The sequence below is a fragment of the Amphiprion ocellaris genome, chromosome 15, assembly GCF_022539595.1.
Source record: "Amphiprion ocellaris isolate individual 3 ecotype Okinawa chromosome 15, ASM2253959v1, whole genome shotgun sequence".
NCBI lineage: Eukaryota > Metazoa > Chordata > Actinopteri > Pomacentridae > Amphiprion > Amphiprion ocellaris.
The window spans coordinates 19,875,755-19,901,861 of NC_072780.1; the positions used below are offsets into that span (position 1 = coordinate 19,875,755).

The following is a 26,107-nucleotide window of genomic DNA, read 5'->3' on the forward strand; positions in this document are numbered from 1 at the left end:
AGACGTCGGTAGAGAAAGGACATATGATTAATCATACTTAACTTGAAGGGGGTGAGGTAGCTGAAGGAAAGGGGGACACATCTGAGATCTTTTCATCATTTGCTGAATGTATTACTGTGAGTCTGGCGAAAGGTGTGCGTACAGAGAGCCAGCACACAGTGATTGTGCTGAGGACAGCAGGAGAGGAACGACAACAGAAGGATAAATCACTGCTCCCAGCGCACAGAAAAGCCACAGACTGAACTGGAAATAAACCAGTGGGACTCCTTACGCCTCGCTAATGGCCTGTGGTGCTTTCTGCCAAAAGATGCTTTCTAAGAGAGGGCCCATAGATCCTGGAAATGTACAGATGAGCGCTGATAGTGCACCAGTGCTCAAAAACTGTGATATTTTTAGTTCCTGAGTAGGTGTGACATTATGTGTCATGCTGGTTAAATCATGATTTAAAATCTCTATTTCTGTAGAAAAGGACTTAATTAAATCATGACTTCTTCTAAAAAGCTGTTGGGAGAGCATCTCTGAGACATAAAGGATTCTTTTTCTACAGTATTTAAATGTCCATTACACAACACTCCACCATACAGCACTATGATATCATAACTTTTGCCAATCTCCTACAAAATCTAAAAATGTACCAGTATTGAGTATTAAAAATCACTGCTGAAAAACAGCTCTATTTTATCACAGAGAGTCAGCGGTCTGGAACATGCTGCGTGGTGTCCTTGCGCGCTTCATTTTGATAAAAAGCTATGTTGGCTGAGGATGGATTTAACCTCTCCATACGTGTTCCTAAATGGCTATTTGGAAAATGGCTGTGCCACTTCAATGCCAGAAGCCAAAAGGTGATGCTCACAGCTCAGGAGAAAACCCATTCCAGTCAGACCGATCACTCTTGCCATTGCTACCTGTCAGATAGAACAAATTGAATTTGTCTTCCTTCGGTGGCTTGTTGAAGCTCTAAACAGGATATTAGTGGCTCTACTTATCAAAGCTGTCAAAGCAAATCTGTTTAGCTGTAAACCTCGGAGACTCAGATCAGTCTCTGATAACACTACATACATGTGTTGCACAAACTCTGTCAGCACTTATCAAGATTACTTTGTAGCACTAATTTAAGCTCAGAAGGCATGTCAATACCAAGGAAGCAAGTTCAACAAACCCAGGGTGTCTTTATTTATTCAATGAACCTACAACTAGAACTGTGCAAAGCGATGAAGCACATGAAGCTGGTTATCAGCTCAGTAAACCAATGCAGGTTTTCTAAATCAAGCTATTAATATGTTCACATGAAAGCGGCATTGTTGACAACAGATGACCAAGCATTCTACAGCCACATATTGCTCACAAAAAGAACAAAGAATGATCCTAAACCTATATGAGGAATTTAAAAACCTACAGGATTAAAGCATCACAGCTGCTGCTGCAGCCAAAGCCAGGAAATAAACCTGACAAAAAACTGCAGACTGTGTGAATATAGACAAAAAATCTTATCAATATCCCTGCCCCATATATGGTACGATCTAACCAGAATTATAGTTGTGTATAAGTTGTTTCAATACGGTTTTGTATTCAGATTTAGCTCAGGTATATGCACACAGTACATATGCAAGTGTACATATACAAGTATACAAGTATTAAAAGTAATTCTAAGTACCAAAAAAGCTTACTGCAAATCCTGTAAGGCTGACGTCCAAGTTTTTGTGTTTTATTAGTTTCTGTTTTTGGATTATAATGCTGTACAAATGCATACTAAAGGCTATGGAAAAGGCATATCAATTATTGGCCTTGATAGTGATCTAAAATATGCACACACTGAGCTTTATAAGATCTTCTAGGAATGATGATGTCGTGTAGGTAGACAGTATTTAATACACTCTGATTTGTTATCTGTCACATAACCAGGTTATGTGTGCAGCATTAGTTGCCATTACAATGCATCCCTGTAAGAAGTAAACCACCATTGTAGTTCTGCAAAAGCAGACTTTAACCTAAGCCACTGTGATAACCTTCATAATACAGGCTTCTGGTGACTGATGACTCCAAGCAAAAATAAAATGCAAAAGTAAGTTTTAATTTGGTGGTTAGCAGATATATTTCTATTGAAGGCATTCGCTGATTTATCATTGCAAGTAGGTTAGCCTGCTCGAGTGAGCTGATGAGTGAGGTCACTCAAAGCGGCGCTACGTGCTGCTTCATAAAACTTGCTTGTTGACGCTTCTTGTTTGATTTGGCACAAATCAGTGGTTGCTGAGCATGTTCAGCGATGTACAGAAGGTGGAACTTATCTACATTGCAAATTAGGTGTCACATAAAGTGTAAAGCAGATCTAGGATGTTAAAGCCATGGTATTATCAGGCACCGTTCAATGCATGTGTACAAATTTCTAATTTTACAACTTTGGTAGTGACTTCTTCCTTTTTGAACCCATATAGTTTACATTTTTACACGACAAATCATTTAAATTAAAGAAAGTTCACAAAGGATGTGTTTGCTGCAGATGTGATGATTCTACTGTAGAGCTACCACTAACTGTTAAATTAAGTGCTGGGTTGAATTCAAATAAAACCTTCTAAATAACTGATTTTTACACCAGAGGTGTTAAACTGGAATTGGCGCTATTTAACTGTGCATGTCATTAAAATCTGTGTGAAGCTGAGCAGAAAAGTATCTTCTTTGGGAAACTAATACTGGTTCTGTGTTTGACTCTTGTGCACTGTTTCCTTCCACTTGTCCTGTTACTGCTGCCCTTCCCTCTGGAGGTCTGAGGTGAAAACTTGAGTGATGTCCCCAGCCTAGGAGTGGCCCGCTCACTTTTACACTAGCCTCCTCTTCGTGCTCCCAGTGGGAAATCCCTGTCATGCATCGAGCTTGTGGCTCCAATAAACTTCGCTGCCATTGAAGGCTCCTCGTGGCAGGTGAGGCTGAAGTGCTTTCAAATGTGGCAACAGTGTTATCACTCAAAACAGCTTCACATGGAGGTCATTGTGAAGCTCACTGTCTTGGAGTATATATGTGACATACGGGCTGCATTGCCGACGCACTCTCACTGTAGAAGCTATTAATTCTCATGAAAGAAAGACTTCCACAGCTTGAAACCTGACCTAGAATCCACCATGTATCATAAGAAACCCACTGCACACTCAAGAAAATGAAATCCATTGCAAGATAATTCCTTTAAATCGTATAGTCATAAATATTCATTGACAAATTAATACACCGAGACATCAAAGAGTCATTGACCAAGGTCAGTGCAACAGAGAGGTGTGTGTATGAGAGAGGAGGAGTGAGAATTACATTTGGAACATATCAAAAGCTTAAACAATTCTTCAGACACTAAGTAACATCCCAAACATAGTTCTACCCCAGTTCTGTCAGACAACTCTCTGCTTGAACACCATCTTCCAGCTATGCTACATCTAATAACATAAAGCATCAACAAAAAGTGTCTAGTGGCTGTTGCAAGGAATTTAAATCAAAACCAGCGTTACTGTAGTTGACTTCATTATCTATAAATAAAACAATCTAAAATTCTCTATCTGCGCACATCACATTCCTAGAAAAGTCTCTAGTGGTGGTACTATAACACTTACTTTAGGAAACTGCTTGACTGGTATTAAAACTTTCTGGCCCAGTTTCATGTTCTTGTTGATGACGACGTCGATGAACTTCTCCTCTTCCTTCCCCTCATCTTTCTGAATTTTTTCAATCTCTAGAAAGAAGGAAGAAAAAAGTAATGAGTCAAAGCAGCAAGCCATTTGTTTGATTCTCCTCTGATATTGTGTCAAGTCAAACAGTGTTTTTCTTTTTTCGCTCATGGTTAGACAAAGCAGGATGTCTGAATACGAACTCTGACTTTCAGAGGTTGTAATGAGCACTTGACATGTCTGTGTTTTATGGACAAGATTACATGGCATCAGAGATAATTGTTGGTTGCACCCCAATGTTTAAGAATTCTATCGATCTTTCATCTCATTTTGGTTAAAATATTTTTTTTTTCAAAGTGTTTAACTACTCCTTCAACTTTAGAATTCCAAGTTTTTTAATGTAGTTCCCCTGCCAGTCCATAAATTGAGAGGAAAAATTCAAAAGGACGCTTACATTTTTCAAAGTGACATATTCAAACAATATCCTCATAATTAATAAGCTGAAACCAGCCAGTGTTTGGCATTTTTGTTACACTAAGAGGAACCCTGCCAATATTGGGCTCCACATAAAGGTCAGTTTACTCTACTTCTAAAGTACAACTCCACCAGTGACAGCAGTATAACATCCATGGGTCTGGTAGAGGGACAAAATAATGCTATGCCAGCTTTAAAACCTAGGAGCAGTGACTGACACTGATTTTTGATCTTCTCCTGAGCAGCAGATTTGTTCAATCTTTATTTAACCTAGAAAATCGTCCTTATCTATTCAGCTTTTACTGACAAAATGTTAGTTCCCTTCAGCGTCACTCACCTCACCTATTGGCTGAGGTGCAGTCACCATTAATACTTTGTAATTTGAGTGGAGACACCGATTTACTTGAGCAGACACGACTTGTGCTACAGTCCCTTTCATGTGCTTAGAAAAAATGAAGGGGAGGACACTAGAGCTTGCACCTCCAGGCTACCAAAAATACTGGCTGTCACGCTTCCTCTTTTGGGAGAGGTAGACTTTGATGTATTTGGAGATGTAACCTTGAACGTTTAATCAGATGGATAACATCTGTGTTTCAGTGCCAGGAAAATGGTTTTGCAGAGAGGGCAGCAGGGAGGTCTACGACAAAGACTCCAGGCTAAAAGCCCGGCAGGGGAAAGGGTGAGGCAGAGGGCGAACTCCATCACAGATATATTTCTCCTGTGCAAAATGATTTTTGAACAGAGAAAAAAAAATCTGATTAAAACAGAGCAATCGTGATGCGTTAGCTTTTTCAGTTCAGATTTTTGAAGGCTGGTTCAGATGGGATGATGATTAGACTGAGGCAAAATAAGCTCTGTTTTAATCTGAAAACATGATAAACTCAAACATGCTCACATGTTCAAACACCACATGAGCAGATATACCACATACTCATTTTTCAATTACACCGAGCTGAGCATATCAGCACTACAAATTGGAAACTCAAAAGGCAATTGTGGTTTCTCAACAAAGAACTGCAGCATTACATTAGCAAAATGTAATTAAAACCTTTGATATGAGTTTTAAGGAGGATAAAAAGAAGTATCAGTGAGACTGAGATATCTTTAAGCTTCAGTTTATCCCAAGGGGGGCAGAGAGTGCACACGTTCTGAGAAAAGACAACATTAATATTAATGCATCGCCTAGCAACATGCCAAGACGGAGTTTCCTCCTTCCACCAGGCGTTGTCCTCAAAACATTCCGGCTGTGATGTGTTGGGAGATTGTGACTGAGATTGTACTTCAAGTGCAATTTTTTTTTTTTCATCTGAAGCCTACAGCACAATTTCTCCAACTTGCTCACCAGGAAAATTTTGCATTTCAAATCCAAATAAACCCCAACAGGGCACAGCAATCAATCAGTAGGTGTAATAAGCATCCAAAACTGCAGCTTCAAATGATCTCCTCTCTGAACATGGCATCACAGAATCAGCTAGTGCAAATTAGCTAACCACAGTTCTCTGTAAAAGATCTTGTTTGCATCGCAGTTTATGAGGGAGAAAATGTGGCGGCGTGAACTGAGGACCACCTCCACCTCAGAGTCATTACTAAGTGCTCAAACAAAAGAGATCAAACATGCCTCACTGACACATGCACAATGTGCCTGTTGTTTCTTTTTACTTTCCTACCAGCTGCACCAGATCCCAACTGTTCCAACTCCATTTGGCTGTTTGAGAGGCACAGCACAAGGTTTTATTGAATCTGCACCATAGAATCCGGGAATTCAATGAAAATATCATTAAAAGTCTTTTGAACAATTGTTACGGGTGCTGTTCTTTAGTTGAATCATATATGTGAAGTTATTTGAAGATGGAGAGGAATCGATAGGCTGAAAAAGGTCTTAAATCCAATATATCTCAGCTGCTCGGACCCAAATGGAATGAATGAAAATATTGAATTCTGAAGATTTTTATTTTTTTTCAAGACATGCAATGTTCAACTCTGTGGACTCTTGAGGAACCACGTGGCCTATATATTATTGAATATGTATGTAGCCTACATCCTTTTCCCCTTATAAGGGCTGTTGCCGATGAAACATGTTTTTCTTATTGCTGAGAAGCCACTGAATTCTTTTCTTTCCTTTGCTTCTAGAGTCAAATGGAAAAATAAATACATCCCATGGAAATTCTTGGCTTCTTGATACATTTGGAAAAGCAAACACTTGACCTTCGTTGAAACAGATACAGAAAAATATACATACACTGAAACAAAAGTAGAACTAACATTTTTTGAAAAACTAATCACACCTCCAAATCCATCAAATTGGAACCAGGGGTTCCAGAGGTGCTGATGATTAGAACCTCCTTTGGGAGTTAGACATGAAATTCATCTTATTTAAACCTGTGACATCTTGACTGCTGTTTTCTTAACAGAAAAAAAAACTTTACTGTCTGCCAACAACAGTAGAGCAATACTACAATTTGCCAATAAACATACATTGAAAGAGCAGACCTTTTGGAAAAATAAAACCAAGGAGATGTTTGGTCAAATGAACAGTAGACAACTGTGGAGCAGACCAAAGACAGCATTCCAGGAGATGAACCACACGCCAATTGTGAAGCATCATAGTGCCAATGTTACAGTTTAGGGGTTAATTTGCTGGCTAACAGCCTCGGCAGCTTACAATCACTTATTCAACTCTGAACTGTGCTTTATATCAAAGAGTACCTGAAGATAATGTTGTAATCTAGAATTAGACATTTGAAGCACACCGGCAATTTACCAAGGAAAGGCTCAAAAAGAACAATCGTAAGGCAGTGATGGACATTTGTGCAAAGCGCCTAGAAAAAGCTATTCCTGCAGAAAGTGCCATTCTAGCTTCTGAGGACAGGAGGGTATTTGTTGTTTCCACAGACAAACATTACATCTATTGATGTCTTTGTGAAATAAATGATGTTATCATTTGGGAACATGGTTCATCACTATAACGAAGGAATGCAAAAACTGTACGTGCAGTATGTAGATCTAACCCACTTTATCTGAAGGTAAAACCAAAATGTAAGCACACCTGCTACATAAGCCAAATAGGCTTTCTAGCTTTTGAGCTTGCTTCCATGCTGTGGCCTTCCTTCCAATGGTCCTGCCTGTGCAAATAGAGAAATAGACAAAGTGCTTGTTGGATCAGCTACCACACCTCTCCAATTTTGCAGCAGGGGGGACAGTTCATTTAACTTCTTGAAACCGACAATCGGACAGTGATACATTGACTGCTGGAGTGTGAGGATTTCTCACTAAAGTTCTCTTTCTTTATTCTACAAGTACCTCCATCATTTTTCTTGCGTGTGTTCTTGTATTCCCAGCAACAAGATTGCATTTGAGGAAAGACCATTGAAAAGTGTGCAATCTTATCCCCATTCATCACACCATGCCCCCTCTGTATTAGCAGGTTTTTCATTCAGTCTTCAAGTGTGGCCATTTGTAACAGTTATAAACCCTTTAACAATAAGATATGGTCACACAACCTTAATGACCGGTACAATAGCAAACATATGTTGTAATGCATTGGAAATGCCGTTTGCTCTTTGTTGAATCCAATTATTTTTAGTGGCCCAGTCAGTAAAAATACCTAACTAAAACTGTATATGTTGCTGAATTTACAGGCTCTCTGTACTACATGGCACACATTGAACTGAGGGAATTAAATTAAGTAAGCTTGCTCCTCAGCAATAAGAAAAACCAACCAAGTTTCAGCACTAACAGCCCTCGTCAGGGGAACAGGATATACAGACTTCATAGACCAAAGAGTCAGCTTGAAGCGTAACTTAAGAAAATCTTCAAAATTCAGTATCTTATTCTTTCATTCCATACGGGTCTCTCACAGCTGAGTCATATCGGCTTTAAAAGTCTTCACATCACTTCACTAGTCAACACTGTTGCTTGATGGTGTTCCTCGAACTTGGCAATTAGCAGGCAGAGAACAAAACTTACAACAAAAAAATAAATAAAACCCCAGTCAAAATAAACTAGAAAACACACCAACAGCACCTCATTTTACCATCGAAATTCTGGTTTACCCCAAGTTTGGGAGTTTTTAGAAACTTTACAACCTTTGCACACATTAAAATATATTTACGGTCTATAAAATGCCTCCGCCTGGGTGATGACACCCCACAACGGGACACCATCCCAGCCGTCTGCTTTCCTGTTAGGAATGGAATCACTTAAAAGCAGCTCTGTGATTTAGGCCTTCCCATTTAAAATTCATAAGCTGGGTAGATTTTGTGGGATTATGCATGACTTCAGTGGCGTGCTGGAGAGTGGAGTTGGGGACGGTGGCAACTGGGTCATTAAGTCTTCCAATTTCGTGTTGAGAGGTGAGACACATCATAAATACACTATCTGCACACTGCATGTACCCGCATTGTTATCAGACAAGATGACAAGAATTTGGCAACTACCTTTAAAAGGATCTTGTAGCATAGATATAAGGAATGCATTGTGTATCATTTTCATCTGTGATGCAAAATAAATAAATGAATAAATAAATCATGTAAATTATTTTATTTATTTGTTTCATTATTGTATATGGGTTGCCGTAGTTTTTTTATAAATTAAAATTTCAATAAAATGATGAAAGTGAGGCTGCAGTAGATAATCTCTCTATCCAGCTCTGTCTCCCAAAAATCACTTTCCTGTACAACAAAACTGCATTCTTAGTTACTTTTAGATGGAAGTATATTTTCTTCTGGATCAGGTTTGTTTGTAACCCAAGACATTTCAAATTGACCTATCTTTGCCATTTGTTGTATTGCTTAACTGTTGCTCCTTTTCAGCCAATCGTATCAACCAGTTGTATATTAGATGGAGCAAGAATCACCCCTCTGCTAACCCAGAAAATGAGACGCTTTAAACATGTCGTGAAAGAGTCGTATTAGAACCCAAAGCATGACAGTTTTCTTAATTTAACCCAAGCAATTTTGGTCACTAAACTAAAATCTAGCTTCTAATCATTATCATTGTGAAGGTGTCAACCAAAACATGATATTTTCTTAAACCTATCCATGTAGTTAAACCTAACAAAACAGCAAGTGAAACCAAAAATCTTACCAGGTGGAATGCAAACACTGATGAAAGTCCTACTATGGACCTATGCTGCCATCGTTCCTTCCTACATCCTAATGCGGACTTTGTGGCACCCACAAATTTTAGTCAAAGCATAAGTGAGAATGCAACTTAATTGGATAAGAATAGTATTTTTTTATATCAGATTCCTGAATCCCTTAATGTTTATACACTTAACAATTGGTTCAGTATACAAATTTTCCAATGTTAGAGCTGCACCTACAGAATTTAGTGCTGCTAATTCTAAGCCTATTTGTAGTGAAAAGCCCAGCTCATTATGAACCATTTAATGCTAAGCAATACACTTTAATGGTGCTGGAAGATAACGTTTTCCTAACGTTAAACACCAAGTTCGAAAAAAAAAGCTAAATTTAATGCAAGTTCTTAGCTACAGCCAGTGTACATAGTTTACCATTAGGCTAATTGATTAGTACGAATACCAGCACCTCCCACACTTGCAAATTACCAGCTTCTGTTATCTGTCTTTAAGAAGAGCTTCAACCACAGTATTTCTGGACAAACAATGGTAAATTCATTCACACAGCCTGCATACTAAGCTTGACTAATTGTCTTCCAACTTGTGCTTGCAGGTTAATGCACATGCAAAAGAATAACGTTTATCTTACCATTGTCCCTTATAAGCAGAGTTAGCAAAATTCAGAAACTTCCATTCAATGTCAGTGAAAAAGCTGTGGAAAATACCCATGTTCATTTATTTATGTGTAAGCTGGATTAAAAACCCACAATGTAAGAGGTTTAACGCAGAGAACACCAATGTATTAATGGACAACACTCCCGTGAATAATTGCTTTACACTCCAATATATGGAATGTTTCACTTCTTGAATCATCTCAGTTCCATTTCCCATAAGTGATCACCAATAATATCAAAATGTGTGGCGCCAGTGTCACTTTAAGTGTGGAAAAGCAGCATCGGGTCAGCAGTTCTCTAATAACACGGTATGTGTGCCTTCAGAGGTGTCACTTTGGTAAACAACATGTATGAAGTTAAAGTTCACAGCTAACAAATATAATGAGACGTACATTCTCCCTGGTGTAGGTCCTGATTTAAACACAATTATCCAAGCTCACAGTAGCTTTTCATGCTGAAGGGTATTCTCACACTAGTTTGTGTCCCAAACCTCAAATTAGCACTGGCTTTGAATTATAGATCTAATGGCACCTTCTTTATGGTGTGTGTGAAAGCTGTGGATGTGACAAAAGAAGTATGGAAATAAATGAAAACCCAACCGGTGTTTTCTTTCACACAGAGAGTGGTGAGCGATAGTAACCCCATATCTTGGTTCAATTTAGCGGAACTGACTGCACTTTGGAATTAATTGTACACAAAAAGTGTTTCAAGCCACAATTTCTTATGTGAGTGGCTTAACCTACAGGTATTTATCTAACAGGGGTATTTATCTATCTGTGGTGCCCCCGGGCAGTGTACACTTCTTACAGGAACCTTTCAGCAGCACTAAAGACAGGCTGTCAGGAGTGACATCAGCCTTTATACTCTATTAACAAACGTGCCTTTGGTCTCAAATAAGAGGAGAAACATCTGACATTTCAGCTAAGCAACACTGCTATTTTTTCATTGTGTTTCATGTAACATGTTACCGGTTCAGTTGCATTTCTTATCTCTTGGCAATGCAGCTCCTAACCATGAAATACCAGCAAAACTCACAATATTCTGTATTCGTTTGTGTTTTATGAATGTTATTATCATTTGTACCAGTCTTCATTTCACCAGTCCAGGCAGGATGCACCTGCATAGAAAAAGCTTAGGTCTCAGTGTGTTTCCTTGCGTAAATAATTGAATTGAAAATTGGAAGACAGTAAGTTTCTCTTCTGCTGCAGCAAGTGTCTGAAGCAATAAAAACATATCTTGTCTAAATAGCACAATGTCGTTTATCGGCAGCTTTCCTCCACTTCCTTCAATCAGCTGATGCTATGGGCTGCTGTCTGCGGCAGACAGACTCATTATTTTGTTGTTTTGCAATTATGGGTCAAATGAATGAAATGCTCAAACAGGAATGTCACATTATTAGTCTCATTTCCCAGCTTCTATCCACAAACATGCAAATATAAACCCAGTCAAAGGACATTCAGGTCACTCAGGAAGTTAAAATATTCAAACTAAAATGAAACTATATTCAAGATGGAACCTTGTTGAGAAGTAAAACCTCTTATTTTCATTCACGGCACTTCAAAAACAATTCTCCCTATCAGCTTCTTATAAAGAAAGATGGAATCTTACATGAACACAACATTTTTCAGATTTTTTTTAAATTTAGGTTTTCGAAGTGGGCTGAGCTGAACTGGACATCCATGTACCAATCAGTTTAAACATCTAAATGGAATTTGTGTCTTTAGCATTGTGCAGTCATGAATGTTCAATGTGAGATAATACAACTTTTGTTAAACTGTGGTCATAAGTGGTAAGTAGGGAGGCAAATTTTGAACAAGTTGTTTAAGTGAAAATCTGCAGTCATATCAATTGTCACTTAATTGATAGCACAAAATGAACTCAATGGACATCTCTGTGTTGTGATACAGCTGCTTTGAATGCAGTCACATGACATAAGCCCAGCATAAGCCACGAGGATGCTGTCTTAGCCCAATTCATCTTACCTACTGAAGTCAGAGCTAAGACAGCATCAGTAGGCGTTAAGTGACACAGAATATGTTCTCATGGTGACCATTTATTAGCTAAACTTTAGTGCTCTCTGCTTGGAAACACTTAAGTGCCAGCAGTGTGAGTGACCATCTTCTTGGGTGGCTACAGTGTTAAACAGTAAGAGGGTTCCATAGGTACTGCTACTAATCTACAATACATTTTCTGACATGTACGTCATTCGTCTCGAGTGAATGTATTTTTAATCTGTGCAGTTATTAACCACATTTAATCAATCAAATGATAATCATTAACATTCCTACTGGCAAGCAATGGCCACAAAACGTTATTGATTTTACCATACTAAGGAACTAGAACTAGAGCACCTAGTATAACCCCCTAAGAGTACTGAATAGAGAGCTTAATTTATTTATTAATTTAATTATTATTAGTGATATTGTGGTATTTCTTCTTTTATATTTTATATAGTTGTACTTTAGTGTTTTGTAGAAAAATATAGGGGTGAGAACTAAAGTTTCACAGGCTTTAAATTCACAATATACTGAAATTCAACTTTTGTTTATTTTTTTCTGTGCCAATGTCCAATTTTTAAAAGCAGGATTCTAAAGCTTGAAACTTTATTGACCTCTTTACTATTTTCTAAATGGCAATACCAGCATGGCTGCAAATAATAGTTGTTTTCATGATGGATTAATCTGCCTGATGGCAAATATTTTTTGGATTAATTATTTGACAATTGTATGAAATGTCAAAACATTTTCAAAAATGTCAGTTGCAACTTCACAACATCCACGGCGATGTCTTCAAAAGTCTTGTTTTTTCTGACAAGATTCACTTTCAGTTACTATTAAACATGTCAGAAACATGAAGCAAATCCTGGTATTCTAAAAACTAAACCTTTTTTCTCCACTTTTAAACCCAAAAAAATCTCATTTTAAATAAAATATTAGTATTCTATTAGTAATCAATTAATTTTTTCACCTCCACATGGCAACACTCAAATCTTTCATCATTCCAGGTACAGCATATCACACGACACAATCTCGACCCATGAGTACAAAATTGAAAACACTGCCTTCTCCCAGTCTCAATGAATTAGAGCAAACCGTTGTGATTTGGCCATTTTATATGTTGTCTGCTCGTCCTATAAAAGTTGTACACTGGAGTGAGTGACTGCCGGTGGTTTCAGGCAGTATGGTCAGTGCCAGAGACAGTTTGCCCGGCACACATTTCATGTGTGCTAGCAGTGTGACCACACACATTTAGCGTGAATCATGGTGTCAAGGCTATGACCCTTGAAAGAGAAACGCTAACGCTCAAAAAAAAAAAAAACACGCCTCGACTCGCTCCTGTCCTGAAATCTCAATTTCACTCTGGCTCCTTCATTGCCTTGACAAGGTCAGGCTGGCAGCAGGAATTCGTCTCGCCCCCTAATCTGGAGATTACATTCTCGGCGGCCGGGCAAGGCCCTCCCTCCTTCCCCTTCCCTTTCTGTCTCTCTCTCTTCAACCCTGCCAGCCTGGCTCTCTACTGCGAGGTAACGAGCCAAGACCCGCTTACAGTGTAGAGATAATGTCCACGGATTAAGACAGAGAGCCCCTCGAGTGGTGCCTCTTTCATTTCAGTATCCGGCCTGTGAAGCATCATAAATACATCCAGCCAGTCAGAGACTCCACTCTGTGGCTCTCTGTGGAAGTCAAACCCTGTCGTCTTATGGAAGTGTACGCTAGCATATGATTCTAATCCGCCAAACTCTGTGGTAATGGCTACAGCATTACAAATACAAAAGAACATTTTCACTGCAAAAATCATGGCATCTTTAGGGATGCTCTTGCCGCCCTCGGGGTGAGTCACCAATTTAAAATGGTTGTGTAAGAATATTAAAGTTCCCTGAAGATCCTTTTGGGTGGTGGGGTTGTTCAAAGTGCATGAGCTTGGTTTTTAAGGCCTTTTAAATTGCCTCATAGTTGCCAAAATTGCTACAGGCTTCTACCTTGTGTGACAGCACTGCATGTACTTCAGGCTTGTGTTGTTTGCTTGTCATTAGGATAGTTGCAGGGTGCATTTATCTGGGCACCTGTTCATCTAAAGACTTGCTTGTAAGGAGATTAGCAAAAGTGTTCTCAAACTGCCAGGGGATTTTACTTTACAAATTTGCCCTCATCCATGAAATCATGAGCAGCTGCATTAAGCAGTGTGCTGTAATAGATAGAGGCTTTTAGGATGCTAGATCCAGAAGTTTTGCTTTTTGTTAGTGGTTTTTGCACAAGGTCACATATGATTGAAGATAAAATTGCATGAGCGGGAAAACAGGTTGCGCAGCAAGCCAGAAACAGAAAAAAGACAACAAGACTGAGACTGATGTTAGGGCTATCTCTCAAAATGCTGGTCTTTTACTAGAGATGAGCATTTAGATTCTCCCTGAGCAGTGCAGGGATGAAGATGCACTGAGGTTAAGTACAATCTCAGAGAGTAAAAGGTTGTGCGTACATTTGTGTGGGTTTCACTTATTAGTCATAACTCAACTGAACAGAGGGATGTGCCTTTCGCTCTTGTGGTGATGAAGATGTCAGCAGTATAATGCAAACACTGGGCATAAAAAAGTTTCTCTACCATGTGACCTCCTTACTTCTTATGATGAAATAGAGTTGTTGCCACTTGATGTTTTCCCTGAGCTGTAATGGCTGTTTGAAATAGAAATAGACAGAACATATAAAATAAATACTACTGATCATAAAAGAACAGAATTTGTATTTGAGCTTTGTTTGCCTTTGCCACCACACTAACTTACAACAGAAACTTACTATATTTATGAATATTATTAAACGACGCATTGCATAACATGCTGACTGTGCTAAATATGGTGCATGTACAGTAAATCCCATAGCAACTTTATAGAACATTCAAAAATAGCCTTGAAAAATGCTGAATATAAATTGAGTTTAATCCTCAAACAACCTATATAGGTTACCAATACCCCCCATACATAATTCAACATACTTCACATCATAGAATATTCTGTTTTTATACAATAGATTAGAAGAAGACATCAAACTGCTCTGAAGTTTCTCCAAAGCAGCAGGAAGAAGCCAGGCCTTGAAACTGAAACAAACTCTTGAACGTTTGTAAAGCATCCATTAAGGAAATCTTTCATTCAAGGAGGGTAACTGAAAACATACAGTCCTGGTCATCATTATTGGCATCCATGAAATAGAAATACATAATGTAGAATATCTCCTGAAAAAAGTGAATCTAGTGAAACAGCTTTGGTCAACAGACAATTCACGTTTGATACTGAACAGCAAATGATAAAACAACAATTTTAAAAAAGCAATAGGAGGAAAAAAAATAGAGAAATTGAAACATTGTGCTATGACATTGGCATTGGCACCCTTTAAATCAGTGTAGGGAAAACTCTCCATTTTGACTCAGCTGCGATTAATCAGAAATTAGAATCACCTGGTGATAAACTGTCAGTGCCCACATGACATAAATTAGCCCATGAATGATGACTTTAATGTTTTAAAAAGCCACATGTTCCTCCCTGTTCCTTTGACACAATGGTGAAGATGAGGGAGCTGTCTGAGGACATTGGCAGTGTTATTAACAAACACAAGACTTCTAAAGGGTATAAGGCCATCTCCAAGGACTTTGGTATCCCTATTTCAACAGTGTGCAATGTTGTTAAGAAGTTTAATAAGCATGGGACTGTCAAGAACCTGCCTGGATGTGGGGGGAAGAGGAAAATTGATGAGAGAAGTCTTTGAAAGTTGTTGCGAACTGTGGAAAAAGCACCACGTAAAACATCCAAAGACATGAAAGCTGACTCGGAACAATCGGGGTAATGGTTTCAACACGTACCATATACCGCACACTAAACCAAGCAGGGCTTCATGGACAAAGGCCAAGGAAGACCCCATTGCTGAAGAAAAGGCATAAAATGGAATGACTGATCCTTGCCTAAGAGTACATGGAGAAACCACAATCCTTCTGGGAGAATTTTTTGTGGACAGACGAAACAAAAATAGAGCTTTTCGGCAATGCACACCAACAATTTGTTTACAGACGATGCAATGAAGCACATAAGGAAAAGAACACCCTACCAACAGTTAAGCATGGTGGAGGATCAATAATGCTGTGGGGCTGCTTTGCTGCATCTGGTACTGGAGGCCTTCACTGTATCACAGGAATCATGCAATCAGATGATTACCAAGGAATCTCAGTACGAAATGTGCAACCCAGTACAAGAATACTAGGTTTGCATCGAAGATCATGGGTTCTCAAGCAAGATAAACACCCAAAGCACACATCTAAAAGCATGCAGGAATGGTTGAAAAGGAAAAAAATGGACTGTTTTAAACTGGCCAGCAATGAGTCCTAATCTTAGTCCCATCAGAAATCTATGGCATGAGCTGAAATCTACCACTGGGGCAAGGAATCCTTCAAATGTTCAAGAGCTTGAACAAACTGCAAAGGAAGAGTGGGAAAAAATACCAGCTGAGGAGTATAAGAAGCTTATAGATGGCAACAAGAAATGGTAGGCAGTCGCTGCCAAAGGGTGTGCAACCAAATGTTAAGGAGGGGTGCCTTTATTAGTCCATGTATTTTTTTTCTATTTCCACTTGGAAAGTACAAAATGTCTGTAGCCTATATGCCGCTACTATTAGCGCTGTATTAGTACTAGTTTGCAGTTAGAGTATTGGTTGAATTGGGCTAGAGATCAGACAGAGCTAAGTTCGGCTCTAGGAGTGGAGGAAAGGAGACTGAACACAATGATGTAAGTTTTAGGTGGTACCAATTATATTATATTTTGACATCGGCAAACAACATTTAACATTTAAAGTGAATGGCCATTCATGAGAAGTGCAGAATTAAGTCACAATTATTTCACAAGAAAACATTATTCGATTGATCCATTAACACGCGAGAAACGATCCATTAGACGCGCGAAAGAGTTCTGAAGTTCAGCCGAGATAGAACACACGCAACAGTTCAGTGGCCCAAATCGTCCAGACGGAAAGGGCAGTGTCCAGGGAAAGGGAGTGTTGAACGAGTGGTGAATGGGTTTGGGCCAAGAATGAGTTGTTGCGAGAGGCAAAACGTAAAAGAGAGGGGCGGCTGCCTTAAAGGAGCCTCCTACCAGCCCAACCAGGTGGAGGAGGTGCAGGAGGTCCAGTTCAGTTCACTTCAGTTCGAGCTCCAGGGTTCTTCAGGCAGTGTGGGCCTATAATTCTTTGGGTCTAGCTCGCCATCACCTGGCCAATTCCTTCATTAATCAACACCCGCGACTCCACACGACGCCTGGCGGCTCCGGTAGTTGGCTCCTTGCAGCAAATGTTCCCAACGCGTCCCCCTCTCGATGCTCGCGGCTCGCGAGTGACTTCCGGATATAAAACAACCCGATTGGCCGCGCACCGTCACGTGACAGGACGCACAGCGAGACGTATGACGTCATTACGCATTTGACAGGACAGTTTTGGAGACGGGAATGGAGGATATACTTATTTATTTATATTTCTAACTAGGGTTTTATCACCCGGGTTACATGTCAGTTGAAAAAAAAATTGTGAAATTACTTTGGACATCCAATTAAAAAAAATCTGATCATATGAATTTGGTACATTTCCATTTATTTCTGAAGATGTTGTACAGGTTATGCAAAAAACGAACAGGCGCCAATAGTGGTTAACGGGACTGTATAGCAGTTGTACCTAAAACAAATCACTCATTTTTGTTCTAAATTAAAAATTTAAAAGTTTAAAAGTCCTAAATTAAATTTGAAATAAATTACTAAAAATAAACTGAGGTGCTACTTTTGAGTGCACCTAAAGGACACACAAAATGAGAAACAATGAATGTGAAAGAACCACAAACTTTGCATACCGGAAAACACCTGAGGGAACCTTCAGAGACAGTTTCCTTGCAGCATTTTAAAGCACTTGATAGATTTGTGTGCACATTGTGCATCTCCTGCATTAAACTAAAACTTGGCTGGATGTAGAAATGAACAAGTCCACACGAGTCAAACAAGGATGTAAAGTATTGTGATTGTAAATGTGGTTATTTATGATTTCCAAATTAGTTGCAGCACAACAACTGTGCTTTTGTTGGAGCCTCCCGCCTAACTCTACCTGTTCATGAAAAGCAAGCAAATGCAAGGTGAACCATTTTACGTATAATAGCAGAGGTGGCAGAATGCATTCGCCAATATAATGAACAAGTGAATAATTACACTTGTAATAAGAATGCAGCAGTACTCCAGGGTCTTTGTCTCCATGGTCAAGAGAGAACCTTCATTGCACTAGGGGTGAACTATGTGACTGGCTGAGATCTGATACTAAATAAAAGCCCTGTATGATCCCAATATGTTCTAGAAGGCACCCATTTACCGCTCTCTGCTCAGTTTACAGCTCAGATGAATCACTGTCTTTGTTTAGCAGTCCACGCTAACAGCAGGGCCAGTAATGATTTCTCTTCATTAGGCTATCTGCAGACCACTGTGTACAACAAAACACCCAGCGGATGCATGTCCTTAGTGAACTGCGAAGAAAGAAAAGGACGGAGCTGCAATAACAAAACATTTTAAACATCTATTAATTAACATGAAATCACCTGTCCGGTCACACCCCAACCCCAACAATCAGCCTTTTTTTTTTTTTTGGGGTGGGGGGGGGGGAATGATCCCAACATGAAAGAACCACAGCTCAGCCACTTTATCCCGCAATTATAAGCTGATGTTTATCGGTTCGACATCCCGTTGCCTAATGAAGTTTCCCATAAAAGTGTCATTAGCCTGTGAAAGGGCGGGGGGCTGGGGAGGGGGGATTTGAGGATGAAAATGAAAACTGTGCAGCTTGATGTACATCATTATCTGGGACTCATCTCAGCCTGCATTATCAAAATATACTGAATCATCATAACTCATAATGACCAGACCACCTTCATTTTTTTATTTCAATTACTCATCACTTGTCAATTAACACTGCAGACAAATGCTTGAAAGCGTCTAAGTGCCTCTTAAAAGCATTTGCTGCTGGTTGGAATCTACACACACTCAGATTCTGGCAAATAGAGAAATTCATTTCCACGCTAAGTCATTGAGCATTAGAGAAGCATTAAAGGGAGCATTTATGATATTATCAAGTGCATATTATTTTCTAACATTTTCCAACATGGTGTCGAGCTAACGTGCTGCCTCTCAGCATCGCTTGTCCTCTGATCGCAACAAGCTCAGTCAACCTCTGTTCCTAACTGAGCCAAATCAATTAGATTGCAGTTTGTCGTGTTTTCATGGTGGTGAGCATCAAACAATTCAAGAAGGAAAAAGATCAATATTGCAAATGAAATAAGGCACTTGATGTTCTCCAGCGGAGATGCACTCATTTCTACACAGAGACGGAGACTGTGTTTGGCATTGACAGCGAAAGGCTGGCAAAGACTCAGATCAGCTCTACAAATACATCCTTTCTTGTTTCATTACCACGAATCATCTGACAGTTTTGTATTTGGGATTAGCAGTCAACGCCACTGAGTACACAATCCCGCAGTAGATGTAGTTGCCTCAACCTATCCATCTATCCAGTTCATTTAAATCCATGACACTCTGTTAATACTTGAGAGAACGGTGGTTGATATAAAAAATGTTTACTGTAATTCCTTAAAAAACATGAGTGTGGATTTAAACTAGCTCTTTCAAGAAGCCCAGATGATTCATAGCAGAGAAACCCACATGATTGTTCACAGGGGAAAAATTAGAAGTACAATTTAAAATGTAAATACGGTTTTTAAAGGGTCTTATGTGGGTATGAAGGGAGTTTTGGTGTAACAAGAAACAGAAAGTCTAGGTTCTAGACTTAGGATCTAATTAGAGACTGTGTTTGGTTGGATTATGGAAAGTATAGGACCAGCATTTTGGGAACTTGACACTTGGATGTCGGGGAATTGCTGCCTCTGCTTCTTTTGGTTTTGAACAAGCCCCTCAACTTTATAGCAGCTCAGTAACAAATCTGTAGAATACCCCTTTAAGGTAAGTATATGACCAATTTCACACATTAAGTATATCACAACCTTTAATGTATAATTAGCTGTTAAGACGCTGCGATGCACATAGCCTAGTGAGACAGGATAATTATTCCATGCTAATAAGTCGAATAATAATAATTTCTGCATCACTTCCTGCTTTTATGGTGCTCCACTCCTGCAACTCTCAGCCCTCACTGACTGCAGCATCAGATATAGCTGCTGTTGATAAAGCTATAGTTGGTACACACAAATTGTATGATGCACCGGATTCCTTACAAATGCAGGACAACATGCTGACTCCAACTGGAATCACATAATGTAGAAATGTAAATGCATTTGTATTTACTTTCATGGTAGCAGCAAGTGATCATATATTGATTCAAATGATGGGTAGAGGTGTATTTATAGAGAAGCTCTTTTTGACACAACCATGGAGGATGCTGGTTAAAACACAAACTCTGAATCAACAATGTTAACTATTTTAATCACACTGCTATAAATTCTTTAAGCATCTATAAGATAGCAGCTGTCTGCAGCTGTACTTACATGTTCAAACATGTTAATGCTGACAGTGCTGGAGCTTACCAGTCACTGTTTAGAGTGCTAGCATACTAACATTCACTAATTATCAATAATTACAGCTGAGTGCGTAGTTTCAAAATTTCAAACCACCTGATGGTGGTTTCTATGAAAAGTTAAGGTTTTCTTTGTATCCTGTGGTGAACGTGAACATTTCTACCAAATTTAAATCATTTAAATATTGTAAGGATACTTGACTGAAAGCGAAAATGTCAACTTCAATCGAACGGCTTCACCGCCTGTCAGCCACAAATGTCCATGCAAAGTTTCATAGCTACCCATCAAGTAGCAAATATTTCAGTCTGGATCAATGTTATGGTTCTACCAGTTGACCAAGAGCATGCATTACCTTCTGTAGATTTCTTTTTTCTTCAAATTTCCTTTACTTTACATGCCCCTTTTGCCTCTGACTACACAAACGCTGTCAACATGTGCTTCTGACCTGCTAGTTGATGGCTTTCTCTTTTGAACTGTAGTTGTTTCTTGAAATGTTGAGTTTCTTTTTTATCTGGAACATTAAGAACTTTTTCCTTCTTGGTTTTCCAGCCTCCTCCTCTGTCACTTTGGTTGTTCCCCTCTACAGGTTTGGCTAACCAGTCATTGCTGGTTAATGTTAAATGCATTACTACTGGTATGCAAGCACTGGATTGTTGCCACAGAATGTAGATTTAAAACTAAATGCTGTGAAACACAGAGATTTACCTGCCACTGATAGATTTAATCAGCGCTATGGGAACTCGTTTGGTAAGGGCTTAAATGTAAAAGAAGTTGATCTTTATGTAAAAATCTCACAATCTGGCTTTAAAGCAGAGATAATAGATCCTCTGAGGCCTTGGTTGTTCCACTATATTGATATAAATTAGAAAATTAGTTTGCATTTTAAAGTGTATACAGTTTATTTTCTATTAAAAAGCAGTGAATGTGTGGAGTTCATTTACAAATAAGGACATCTAACGTGAGATTGCAAGCACTTTGCAATTTTAAAAAACTTCAGAGGACTTTGTTAGTTAAAGGTTTTCAAATAATGTTTGCCAGTAAATTGCTGGTATTAGAAAACTAACCTGTAAAGTAATCACCACCCACTTACAGTGGCAGCACTAATGTTAACATAAATGTGCCTGCTTATATTCTCAGTGCATCTTGCAACATTAATACTGAATTGCCATTACAGATGAGAGCATCTTTCACATAATGGGGCATAAAGAATTTATAATTGCTCCAAACTAAATCTTACTTAGCCCTGCCTATATATTTGACTTCCAACCTACTACAGTTCAGAGAACGGCTGCTTTTTGAGTAAGTAGCATGTAAGCAAAATAAAATGAGACATAAGATCAAAAAGAAAATGTCTTGATTAAACTGGGGTCAGACATTTTGAAGCATGGCCAGATGCTTAAAAAGATCCTGGCCTTAGTGCTCAGGGAGCAGACCATGACGAGTTTTACAGTTATGAGGGAGGTCCTAATGAGTCTCAGAGGGCTCTGAAGAGCGAAGAGTGACTCCATACCGCCTTAACAGACTTGCTTAGCACAGCTGCACAGCTGATATGCCTCCTATGAGGAGAAAAAAATATTCTATCCCTCATTTGCTCTTACTTTTAGTTCTTTTCCTTCCTCTTTACTTTGCACTTAAGACTTTCTAAGGCCACAAAGGATCCAAAGCCTTTGCAGCCCTTATTTGTGGTTGCTTGTTACTGAAGCTTATTCTAATGTTCTTCACAAAAGTTAAGTAACTCTGTATGAAGGCTTCGGCAGAAAATGTAAAATGTCATATCTGGTATGTGGAGGATGTCATGATCTCAGCTGCTAGATACACAGCAGGACAAATCTCAGGCTTAGAGTTTATAGATGCTACTCTGAGAGAAAATGTTTTGACCACGAGCTCAGCTCCACAGGGGACGGAAAACCAACAGCTCTATTTTGTGTTTGTTGAATACACTCCATTTCTTTTCCTATTGCCCTGTGACAGTTTGTCCCCACTGAGATGGCTACAAGGCTGAGCGGAGGAGGAGGAGGAAAAAGGGACATCATTAAGCTGCTTAATGCGCGTGCATGTATCTAGTGTTCTATTTTTCTGCTTTAAAGTGACACATAGGTATTTATTTATTTTTATTTACTTATTAATTCAAGTTGGATTATTTAAAAGACAGTAAAACACAGAGAGCTTTTCTTTTCTTTGTTCGAGCTGACCTACCATATCATTCCTGATGAAGCATCAGATTTATAGCCAATGTATATGCAAAAATTCTCTAATGACTTCAGGAACTAATTAAATAGTTATGTGATACGTATTTTCCTCATTTCTTCCTTCATTACATGACTGTCAAAAGTTTAATTACAAAAGGGGATTAAAATGATTCCATGATGATCAAATATTAATACAGCTAGTGTGATCATTTCTCTTGGCCCTAATATTTCTTAATAATAAGTTGATTTGTATGAGATTTTTTTTCCCCTTGCATATCATTTGTCTGCAGGAGCCTTGACCTCGATGAAAAACCAGGGAAAAATTAGTCAAAATGAAGCTTCTGTCTGCAATTTTGAATCACCTAAGTACAATTAAAATGTTCCAGTCTTTTCAACTGGGATACATGATGAAGAACATTACATTTTTCCTCACATGTACGGCTCACAGCCTTGGACACAGTTTGGACAACAGTGAAAAGTACTTCAGCGCCTACTCAGTGTCCCATGACGACATATAGAGTTACAGTAAGTGATATCCTTGAATGGACATGAAACTGATACACGCTGCTCTCTTCTTTCCAGGCATGCACACTGAAAGCATTGTTCACTTTTACTTTTCTGTGCACCTTTCACTTTCAAACCAAGGCTACTAAGAATGGCACACAGGTGCTAAATTTAGCTGAGGTGGTAGGCTATCACCGAGACAGGAAACCAGGGAGATTACATCCGAGGAGGGGGAAATGCGGGTTTAATCTGCAGTAGCAAATTAGGATGCTAAACATTAGCCCATGAATCATTAATTCAAGAGTGGAATTACATTCGGGCTAATTACTGTAGTTCAGTAGCTTAATTTATTTTACTTTAGCTTGTTTTACTTGCAAATATGGAGAATTAACTTAAGGTTTTCCTAAGGCTTTTCCATCAGAAAGACTTCAGATATTATTATGATGGTACTATGTCACTGTAATTTTTACACTGTCTTAACCTTTTGCTGTGCAGCTAGCTTTCTTTTGGAGCTAATGGCATAAAAAGAACCACATTACCATCACAGAAATGCCGGATTTCTTTCATTGATGAGAGAATGAAATGATGACTGAAAACTATTTCAGTTCAGTTCGGCCAGTAACTATGGACTATTTAAAGTATTACATATTGAGCTCAGATTTAATTAACACATTTACATTTTCCAATTATCAGCCTGATCAGAAAATTGGTATTGTTATTATTACTCCGCCAAGAAACGCAGCAGAGTCATGTGACGTCTGTCTGTCTGTCAGTCTGTTCGCAGCATTACTCAGAAACAGAATAACAGATTTAGATGAAATTTTCAGGGAAGGTCAGAAATGATGCAAGGACCAAGTGGTTAGATTTTGGCAGTGGTACGACTTATAGTCTGGATCCATGGATTTGTTGAAGATTTTTGCACCATTGCGGGATAGCGGCACGGCGTCACTGTAACTATGACAACAAGTGAACACTATGTCAGCTGCCTGCTGATGATCACATGATTGCGATCCTACTACTGTGGACTTATTGGGACTTATCTGTCAGAAATGATACAATGACTGAGCAGCCTTGTTGGAGTACTGCACTCTCTGAGTGCTTTTCTTGTTTTAAAAGTGATTCCCGACAAATTAAAAAGTTAAAAATGTTCTCTTTTGGCTGTGATACAGCTGCCTGTCCTCTGACCAGGGTCACCATTCTGTGGTTTCGAGTAACGTCCAATCCATAGTCTGACTGGTTACACATCACATAATAACCTGTTTTTAATACTGAAGAATAAAGCAAAAAAGTTGTTTAAATATATCTTATGAATACACACACACACACACACACACATATATATATATATATATATATAAAAGGAACTGCAAGAATATTTTTTGTGAGAGTTTGTGTCCTAACTTTTGTTACCCAGGTTTTCAGTCTTTGCTTCTTCTCAGTCATCTTAATTACACATAATTACCTGGTCCTAAAAAACAAATACTGGTTTACCTACACTTTTACAATCAATTTTGCTACATTAGCTTATTAACTTGTCCAATGGGTAAAATATATATTCTACTTATTAAATAAATGCAATGTTACATAGCAACTAGCTTAGAAGTTTCGGTGGACAGAACCAGGGGTAAATAAATTAGCTTTTTAACTCAGTTTTATATAAGCTGAGCCTCGCTTTAAATGCAGCATATAGACTTGATAGTGGCTATTTCCAAAAGCGTCATTTTGAGTTCATCCTGAACACTTTCCTGGTGGTGTTAAAACTCGCTAGCACACCAGATGTGTATTAATCCACCAGTGAAACAAAAAAAGCATATTATGGCTAAATATGTTTCTTTATTTGTGTATCTTCTTTGAACCAACATTTATAGTCTCGCTTCCTGTGATTCTGTCCCTACCTTCCTACACCATTAGTTTTACTGTTTTACTTTTTATTGGTATGTTTTATTAGTGGGTTTTATGGTTATTACTTATTTCATGCATTGTTTTTTTGATGGAGGTATTCATAGTTTTTTTATGAGTAACACATTTATGATTCTGTTTGTTGTTTTTTTACCCTGTAAAGCATTAGTATTGGGAATTCAGAACATATTTTCTGTTTAAGAAAAACTGTTTCTATCCCCGCACCTAGATGTTACTATGCGGAGGCTTACAGCAAACCAGCCTGTGGTTTATAATGCATCACTTAACATTAAATATTTGTATGTTTTCTCTGTCGGCTTTTGTTAGTGGTGCGGTCAGCTGCAAATGATCGGGTTTGATAAATTATAAAATCTGAGGAAGCTTTTAGTGTACAGTATTACTAGACAGCATGTCTCGAGATGCAGAGAACGGCAGAAAGAGAGATGTTGATAGAGGAGGGGGCAGGAGGGGAGTCGGAGAGAAAGAGGTGGAGGGGTGGTCAGCAGTAGGCAGCTGGGGCCCGGCTGTGCTGAACGGGCAGCAGCCAGGGTGATGGATTACACCGGCTCTCTCCTGGGTAAACGGACACCGCCACCCCTCCCCTTTTAACAATGTCTCAGCCTGTATCGTCATTGAAATGTCTCCAAAGATGGAGGTGAACATGCAGCTGAGCCACTTAATCTGAGAGGCTACATTTCTACCGCAAGCAGTGGATTTGAGAGACCCCCGCAAAAAGATCTTTTCTAAACAAATCTGATATCATTTTCGCAGCAATGACTCGTGCACCAATACCAATACCATCTGTGAGCCCCGAGAAACGCTGAAAAACAAGACAATCCAGGAGCTCATCGATTCAGTCAAGACTAATTGCCGGGAAAGAAGCCCATATTGTTTTCATATGTGTTTCCTCATTGTCATTCGCAGTACAGCTACGAGTGCCGTGACTCCTTTACCGTGGCTTGGCGTGTGGTTTTACAGGTTATGACACCAGACATCATCGTTGCCTCTCCTGGTATTACTGAAGAAGTTAGGGCCTGCTGATAGCTAAACAAGCCGCTTCAG

At 39.0% G+C, this 26,107-nt stretch overlaps 1 protein-coding gene across 2 annotated transcripts in view; it reads right to left on the reverse strand.

Moving 5' to 3' along the window:
* The window catches only part of khdrbs3 (KH domain containing, RNA binding, signal transduction associated 3), a 127,687-nt gene that overhangs the window by 74,720 nt on the left and 26,860 nt on the right, over positions 1-26,107 (reverse strand). For both annotated transcript variants that reach the window (XR_004846815.2, XM_023263743.3), the window contains exon 2: positions 3,591-3,709. Coding sequence is in view for 1 of the 2 variants with exons in the window: in XM_023263743.3 (XP_023119511.1) it covers positions 3,591-3,709 (119 nt within the window). In the remaining variant the exon portion in view is untranslated. The remainder of the gene's footprint in view (positions 1-3,590; positions 3,710-26,107) is intronic.